Genomic DNA, 8,922 nt, shown 5'->3' on the forward strand with positions numbered 1-8,922 from the left:
ACGACACCTTATACTAACTAAACTATACTACTAACCGAACGTACTACGGTTCGGCCTTAACTTCCACGTCGACAAGGTTATCTTCCTCCAAATTTCCTTCTTCCAGCGCCTCTTCCAGTAACGCGTCTCCATCTGCTCACATCCACACGGATGATCATTGCAAAGACAAGACGGACGTACAAGGACAAGACAACACAAAGAAGACACAGGGTAAGCTTATGTAATTTAATTCAAGTAATAACATACATTTTCATATGCAAGCACATTCAAACACATTCCAATAAACAATTCAAATCAAACCCTGATACTAGACCGACTGTCCGGACTGTATGAATTCTGTGTAGCTACGACGTTCATGCACCCGGGTGATGTAGTAACTGGAATTCTCATCAGCTGCCACCCGAGGTTAGTCTGTTTCATCCAAAGTACCCATAAGGACCAGGACCTCCTGCCGTTCCCACACATGACCTACTCCCCTCTATGTGAGGACGAGTACTCACGGAACATCAGGATAAATCGCCAGCTAAGCTTTGTCCACATTCATACTTTACGATATCAATATTCATCCAAGAATCATTCCTCCCTGGAACGCTCATCCAAAATCCACATCATTTCATTCATATCACATTCTCTTCCTATTTCATTCATAATCATTCTCAATTTCATCTTTCATTATCATTCTTCTCAAATTCATCTTTCATTACCAATAAGTTAAATTTCATCTTTGTTCAAAAATTCTTACAGATACTCGATACCGAACGTTCAATCCTCACTCAGAACGAGGACGAACACTTGGAACGAGACAGAGAGGTCTCTAGTTCCAGAATAGAATAAGACCGATTACAATAATATACCCTATATGACGAACGTTGTTTTCCACGTGAATCAGTTGAATGAACTGACTCTCGTGAGTTCAGACCCACACTCAAAGAATAGAGTAAGTACGGAGGCTCTAGGCCGGATCCAAATGAATGTAGACACATCAAGACGTTAAAGAATCATATTTAGAATAATTCGATTACAGAAACCTAATGCCTGTCAATGACCGAACACGGTAAAAGGATTTACTGAATTTGGACGAACGTTGTTTCATCAAGTTTGATAAATTAAAAACGATTACGAGCGTTCGGTATAAGACCGAGCGCCACTCATTACGAGAGCTTGGGTTGAGACCCGTCACTGATTTAAACTCATAATAGAAATATTAATAGTAATAAATATAATACGAGAAGATGAAGATAGGGTTTAAGAATGACTAAGTATCCAAATATATGTTTACAAGATTCTCAATTCCTCACATAACACTCAGGGGCATTTACGCTTGGCCGAACGCTCAAATATAGCATTATTACAAGAGGGCGTTCGTCCTCAACTAGAATTCTCCCCAATTGAAGGAATTCCATTTCAAACAAATTTAACAGAACTACCGAACGGTCAATGACCGTTCGATAACGAACGTACACTATCATGGGAAATACATATTCAGACTTCACTTATATTCAACTCATTTCTCAATACATAGTTTCATAACTTTATAAAATTTTAATCACAATCAATTTGATTACTTCATACAATCCATATCATACCAAAAAATCATATTCCACATCAACCACCATATCAGTATTCATACTTGATACATACATTCAATCATTCATCAACTAAACGAACGTTAAAACATTTCAACAACATACAAATTAAATTAAATAAGCTTCCCTTACCTGGATCTGTGAGTGAACGTCCTAAACGTTGGTTCTTGGTTCGTCCGACTACAACTTCTACCCTCACGATCACTTAACTCTTCCAAACTATACCAAACCGTAAGAAACCAATATAACTTAGACTACACCCTCGCATGAAACCAAAACGTGGTTTGCATGTAACTAAGAATGAACGACTAAGGGGAGAAGACTTACCAGTTCAAACTTGAAACTCAATCGGTTCAAGATGAAGCTTGGGACGCCGAGAATGCTTCCACGGTGCCTGAACGGTGATCGGAGTAGAGAAGGGTAAGTTACAGTAGAGAGAAGGGAGGGTTTTTTAGAGAGAATAAGGAGGAAAATGAAAGATCAGATTTTGGAAAAAAGGATGCATGCAGAGGAGAGTGGGCAGGGTTTTCAGAAAAAAACATTTTTGTTTACCCCACGTCCAAACGGACGTACACTCTCCTGTCGACACCTGCCATCCACTAACTGATTTTCGAAACTTCGATTCTTGACACCTGGCGTTTGCGCAGAAGGGTTTGGGTGCGTTTTTAATGAGTCTGAGCAAGGGTTTTTGGGTGCTTTTAACGAGGCCTGACAATTTATATTCAAATATTAATTTTTAATCTTAATATTTACCATTTCTACTTATATTTCTTTTTAAATAAATTTACCTCATTTTCCTGTTACTCTAACTTTTTAATGGAAATTAGATTTATAGTATGTTTGGATTTCACTTTGAGTTGCTTATTCGTATCTGATGTTTCTTTTGTTCAAAATACTTAGTTAACTTTATTTTTATCTCATTCCAAACGTTAATATCTTTTAATATATCATTGTCTTTTCTATCTATATTTGTATAATTCTATTTACAAATTTTAACATTATATTGTTTTTTTATTTTATACGAGATTATGTTTCACAATATATTTATATTTTATTTTTATTTTTTATGGATCATATTTCAACTATTTGTAATTTTTTTCATTATAATTTATCTTTTTATTTTATTTTGATTGTCGAAAGAGTATTATTATTATTATTATTATTATTATTATTATTATAATATAGTAGTAGTAGTATTATTATTATTGATATTATTTTTATTTTTATTTTCTATATTTCAATAATTTAACATAAAAATTAATGTTAAAATAAAATTTTATATTTTTAATTAATTTGTTCATAAAAAAATACCCGTGGTTAATTATTTAATTTTTTCATAAATTAAACTTTTTATTTAAATATTATACTTTTAACTGTATATAATTATAATACTTAAATATAATTATTTAAATAAATAGCTTTTTCTAATATAGCTGTGCCTGGGTGGTGGTTCAGTTGGTAGGCAGTGAGGGAAGAATCAACAGTACAATTTACACAGCAGACAGAAGCAGAAAGAGAGAATCTTTCTCTCCTTCTCTCTTCCATTTTTAAACTTCCCATTCTGCACTTTCATTCACTCAGTCATGTTTCCCCCGTCCACACCCACTGCTTCCAAAGAGGTTAGTTTCCCAATGCATTCTTCACCAAATTTCCTTTTCCTGTCAATGCAAAATAAACCACTCTTTCTGTCAATACACAACCTAGTTTTCTATTTCTTTTTCTTAAATTATATGTTTGACTTAAACACAACATGTTCAAAACTCATGCCCAATGTTTAGAAGGGTTTAGAGGATTACGGACCGGGCAATTTTGTTCTGGCAGTGCCGATTGTGGTGGTCACAATCAATCTCTTATTTAATTTTAGGTTTTTATGATAATGATTACAACTATAATTATTCTTCGTCAGTAAATGTGAAATTAAATTTCTGATGCACCTGTGACCTGCATTTTTTAACACTTGCATTCATGTTGCGTGTTGCTCTGTTCTATGATGTTGACTGAACTTTATATTGGTGAGTTGTTATCTTTGTTCATACCTGCTCTTCATGAAGTATAGAATTGAAAATAATAAAATGATTGTTTCAAATTATTTAATTTAGGTTAGATGCCCTACATTTTTTCCAATTTATTGTCTCTTACTTGCATCGCTCTCTTCTTGTATGTCCAAGGATAAAATTGAGTTAGAAAGTTATGAGACACATGGTTGGTGGTGATGATTTTGCAACAGAGAAGATAGAAATAGTAAGACTCCTTCAAGGCATGTTTACGCAGTAATATTTAGGTTTAGGTCTGTTTTTCCTTTACTGGAATCTTTGCAAATTAGATGCAAAAGCGTAATGACTGATTCTCCATAGGATACATTGGAGTGTCCTTGATTTGCTGCTTTTTATTGCGTGTAAGCATTGTCCGTCTGTATTTACCTTCATTTGTGTAGCTTTCTGCTCGTACAAATTCATTATCCATCCAAGGGGCTTCTTCAGCAATGATGCAAGTGGATTTGAATGAAGACACTGTTGATGCAAAGGAAATGCAGAATGGAGAAATTCTACTAGCACAATCCATCATGCGACACTCCCAGGTTGCTTATGCCGTTTCTATTAACAGAAAGGATCTTTTCCACTACTAATTGCATGTTAATAAAATAGTTTTTTTTTTTTTTAATTCTTGGTGTGTGCACGAGTTGTTTTATCTTATCCAACTTTATGTCAGGTGCATTTTTTGTTATGTTCTGGGTTTCAATTGAGTGAAGATGCTTTATACAAACTTACCCCTCATTCCTATTAATACTTGCAGAAACTAGAAGATGAACTACGCAAGTTAGGGGAACAAATTCGGGAGCATGACAACAACATAAATCATTTGAACTCTGAAAAAATCAAATTTGACGACTCCATTCTTCATTTGCAAGGTCCATTTCTAGTTCATTTTAAAGGTTTTTTCTCTGTTTGGCTGGTGGACAAGAGGATACTTATAAAAAAAACTGTTGCTGGTCAGTGGTTCACTGGTTTTATCTGTTTGTTTAAACATCAGCACTTTTGGTTATAAATGGATGAGTGTTGATGTTAGTCGTGTTATATTACATCTTACAATTTGTATTGACTGAATATTGAGGTGCATATATGAAAAACAGTCATTTTCTATTTAGGATGTAATCAACTTTCAAGTATCATTTATGTTTTTTTCTTTTTGTATTCTTAGTTACTGTTGGGAAATCAGAGTCTTCAAGTATGGCCACAGCTGGTAATATGGACCATCAACCCTCTACAACTGACGAGGATGTAGATAAACAAATACTGCAATATGAAAAATCCGCGGCTGGTATCTTGTGTGAGCTGAAGATTCGTCATGGAGCTCAGACTTCTCTTCTAACATCGACAAAGGACATTGTGGGTATTGTTGCTACTTTGGGAAAAGTTGAGGATGACAATCTTAGCAGGTACATTTGGCAAAATATATATTCTTTCTGGCTTGTGTGAAGGTTTGCACGTATATCAAACTTGTAATAGCTTCTTTTTTCTTAGTCCCAGGAGTGTTATCTTTAAACAGGATGAAAAATAATGTATATCTCATCCATCATTTGCTAATTCCTTTGAAGATTTGGTATTCACCCCAGTCAAATGCTGTGTGATAAACCTCACCTAATGAGAAAGCTCATGCTGTTTGATGCTATTATCTATGAATATGTGAGCACACGCTGGTAGTTTCACCCTACTTATTTGGTTGCAGACTTTTCTCAGAGTATTTGGGAGTGGAGACTATGCTGGCAATTGTTTGTAGGACTTATGAAGGGGTTCAAGCTATTGAAATGTATGATAAAGAAGGCTGTATAAACAAAAATTGTGGACTTCATGGGCTAGGTGCTTCTATTGGAAGGGCTTTGGATGGTCGATTTCTAGTCATATGTCTTGAATCTCTGAGGCATGGCTTCCAAGAGTCTTGTGTTTATGCCTTTAATTTGTTGTTTTGGATAAATTGGTTTTTTTATTATAACTTTTTCATCTTGTATGTTTTAGGCCTTATGCTGGTAATCATGTGGTTGATGATACACAACGGAAGCTGGATATTTTAAACCCAAGATTGCCTAATGGGGAGTGTCCAGCTGGATTTCTTGGCTTTGCAGTGAATATGATTAATATAGACAGCTCAAACCTATTTTGTGTAACTCCCAATGGTTATGGTCTCCGAGAAACTCTTTTTTATAATCTCTTTTCTCGTCTGCAAGTATATAAGACAAGGGCTGAAATGATACAAGCACTTCCATGCATAAGTGAAGGAGCTCTTTCTTTGGATGGAGGAATAATTCGGAGCTGTGGTGCATTTTCCTTGGGCAATAGGTAACATGATGTGTAATCTATCTCTCTCTCTTTTAACTTTTTAGAATTATATGGCAGGTAGAAACACAAGATAATGACCGGAGGATAATCTATTTTGCTATTGTATACCACCGAAAACTTTTCAATCTCCAAAGTGTAGGTGGTTTAGCTGGATTAACTGCAGTATACAATAATAATGCCATTCATAATGAGGTCCATCAATGTCAATTATCTCTATCATTTTCTGTAATTTGTATAGAAACTCATGATAAGAACTATGGAAGTCTTGATACGTTATCACACAACATGGAACCTCAACAGTATGGTCATTGAGCCTGTGAATTTAAGGTTTTTCAGGTTCTTGAGCTGATACATTTTTTTGTGTGTTCACTGATAAAGAATTGCTTTATGTTTTTCAATTCAGAACCTTTTTTTCTTAATAAAGTAAGTTTCATTTTGAACTGCTCTTTGGTGTAATCTGTTTTCAAAAGAATACAATCGTTAAATGAAAAATCTGGGCAATTTGCAGGGAAGATATTGATGTAAGATTCCCCCGACCAGAAAGATCAATGGAGCTTGATAACCATCACGGTGAAATTGCCAGACAATTGAAGGAAGTCAAATGGAAGAAAGAAAAGATTCTGGAGGAATTAAAAAGGGAGCAGGCGTTGTTGGACACGGCAAGGCTCAATTTCAACAGAAAGAAGGGTGATTATCTTAGGTATTTGGCGCAAAGTTCCTCAAATGCAACTAAGGTAATCTATGTGGAAGTTGGATATGTAATTCTAGGGGATTTATTCTGTTTTGATCTCACGCAAGTCGTTTTGATTATTTTAGAACGGTTTAAGTTATTTCTACTAAGGCTATGTTTTGACAAGAACTTTTAGTCAGCTTCTAGTTTGTTGTCCTAGCTGGAAAGCTTACCGGAAGTTCTAATAGTGTTTAATAAACTGAACTTTTGTAGTATTTCATAGGCTTCTTTTCCTAGCTTTCAAATATTGTTTAGTGGAAAGTTATATCCTAAAATACTATCAGAGTCGGTAATGGTTGTTGACTATTGACTATCAATTTCAACAAAAAGAGTCTCTTGATACTGATGCATGAACATGCTAAATTATGTAATTGCAAGCTTATTAAATTTGAAGTCCACATAGTGGTCTCAAGTGATGGGAGCTTTCCATATCTGATTTTAAATTGTAATCTTGAACTGTGACATAACTAACCGTAGTAATGTTTCTTTAATGAATGGCACCATCAGGCTCAAACTGCTTCTGACAGATTTGTTAGTAGATGATTGAATTAAGGCTGACAGCATACAACGAAGAAAGGAGCCTGAGCCTAGCAACCTGTTTTGTTCTCCATTTTGGTTTCTAAAGTTGGAAGATAAAAATTTTGGATGGTGAAACAAGAAGATTGGTTTCTGAAGCTGGAGACAGTTAAGGCTTTATTTTTCTTCAAGTTCTTGTGAAGAAAATTCAGATTAGCCAACAGGACACTGCTATCAGATTTGCCTCAGTATGCCTAGTTACCCTTCAAGACCAAACATGCTTGCCAGGACAACCTCTTCTTGGTCCCTTGTATACTCATGGTACTCCAGTATTGACTGTTGATTACAGGCTGTGAACATTATACATCTCCCCATTTAGTTTTTTTCTAAAAAAAAAAATCTTTTAACTGTAGCTCTTCGTTTTTCTTTCTTTTTCTGCAGTTTCTGGAGGATGGAGAACCTCCTCAATCTCCCTTTCTTTCTCCACACCTACTAATCGATTCATTCTTTAAAAATGTCTGAATCATTTAAAGTGGGATAAAATAATTTTCGTGGAAAATTTAGATTGAATAACATGTTTTGACAAGAGTGGATGGGTTTTATTTCCCAAAACGAGAGCAAAATTATGTAGGCCATTGCTTCTTACACCCAGTCAAATTTCTTCTCCATCCTATAAAAAGCTTTCCGGAAATCGTAATAGAAGGAGATGATTGCTTTCTGAAAAAAATATCCGCAATTGTTTATAGTATTTTTGAAAATAATTTTCGGAAGTGATAGGGTGCAGAAAAAAAATCTGATGGGGGTGCAGAGGAAGTAATAGCCTATGATTAAATATATTTTTAGTGGAACATTACTTTCTGCACTCTCGTTTTTTTTTTCACCCTATAGGCTTGTTGAAATGTCCGTTTTACCCTTAATAGAAATTAAATAAAAATATAAAATATATTTTATGTCCCACTCTGTTTTCCTTCTTCATTATTTATATCCTGCGGTGCACCCTTGTAAAAAGCTCTTCAAAAAGTATTTATTGGTCGTTTAAACTTGTCAGGAAGTGAGTTGCATTGTTTTATTGACCGAAGAGTTTTCAATTTTTTTTTGTTTTTCAATTTGGTGTTGGTCGTTGGTTTCGAAATGAGTGAATTCAGAAATTTTGACTTTTAGAATCTGTAATATAATTTCTTTTAAATGTATTTTGGATAGTAAAATTTGAAATATAATCTGTAATATAAAGTTTCCTACAAGACAATGAAGGCTTTACTACAAGATACTAAAAGAAAAAAGAAAAAACGGGTAGGCTGGCCCATAGCCAGGCTGGCCCATAGCCTAGGACTTACACCGGCTGACCCACATTGTTACCTTTAATATATTATCTAAATATTTATGATAATTAAAATTAATAATTTTTTTATATTTTTTATTGTATAAATCATGTATTGCTATCTTTAATTTGTAAACAGTGTTAGAGAAATAGATACACTAGATAATGCGGATAAGAAGGAGAATGGATATTTATTTAGCAAGTTTATTTGCATAAAGCAAAAAAATATGATAGAAGCATTATTATTTAGAAAATTATTGTGTAACACATTATACGTTTTAAATAGGTGATTATTCAATTAGTTAATCATATATTCTTTGTTTATATTTTAGACTGTATTTTAATTGGAGTTAATCGTACATTTTGATATGAGAAACTTAATCTTTCAAACAACATTTGGTATTTAATTTTCTTTTTTCATATTTTTTGTTATCCCAT

At 34.1% G+C, this 8,922-nt stretch overlaps 1 protein-coding gene across 2 annotated transcripts; it reads left to right on the forward strand.

Annotated features, from left to right (window-relative positions):
• The first annotated feature begins 3,038 nt into the window (after window positions 1–3,038).
• Window positions 3,039–7,578, forward strand: LOC124822248 (protein DEFECTIVE IN MERISTEM SILENCING 3-like). Of its 2 annotated transcripts, XM_047294237.2 has the most exons (9): window positions 3,054–3,205; window positions 3,755–3,827; window positions 4,021–4,164; window positions 4,380–4,494; window positions 4,785–5,022; window positions 5,313–5,504; window positions 5,600–5,920; window positions 6,429–6,654; window positions 7,158–7,578. In XM_047294237.2, the coding sequence occupies exons 2-9, from the start codon at window positions 3,777–3,779 to the stop codon at window positions 7,191–7,193; spliced, it is 1,323 nt and encodes a 440-aa protein (XP_047150193.2). In that variant the 5' UTR covers window positions 3,054–3,205; window positions 3,755–3,776; the 3' UTR covers window positions 7,194–7,578. The 2 variants fall into 2 exon arrangements, with proteins under 2 accessions (XP_047150194.2, XP_047150193.2); XM_047294238.2 differs by lacking the exon at window positions 3,755–3,827 and having other exon boundaries at window positions 3,039–3,205.
• Window positions 7,579–8,922: the final 1,344 nt, after the last annotated feature.

This window comes from Vigna umbellata, chromosome 2 (assembly GCF_029865625.1).
Source record: "Vigna umbellata cultivar VRB3 chromosome 2, Vumbellata_1.0, whole genome shotgun sequence".
Taxonomy (NCBI): domain Eukaryota; kingdom Viridiplantae; phylum Streptophyta; class Magnoliopsida; order Fabales; family Fabaceae; genus Vigna; species Vigna umbellata.

Excerpts from the sequence above, each read along its gene's own strand:
- LOC124822248 (XM_047294237.2), top strand. The coding sequence starts at position 3,777 with ATGAGACACATGGTTGGTGGTGATGATTTTGCAACAGAGAAGATAGAA. Across the intron at positions 4,495-4,784 it reads CTCCATTCTTCATTTGCAAG|TTACTGTTGGGAAATCAGAG; the intron begins GTCCATTTCTAG and ends TTGTATTCTTAG. Across the intron at positions 5,505-5,599 it reads ATATGTCTTGAATCTCTGAG|GCCTTATGCTGGTAATCATG; the intron begins GCATGGCTTCCA and ends TGTATGTTTTAG.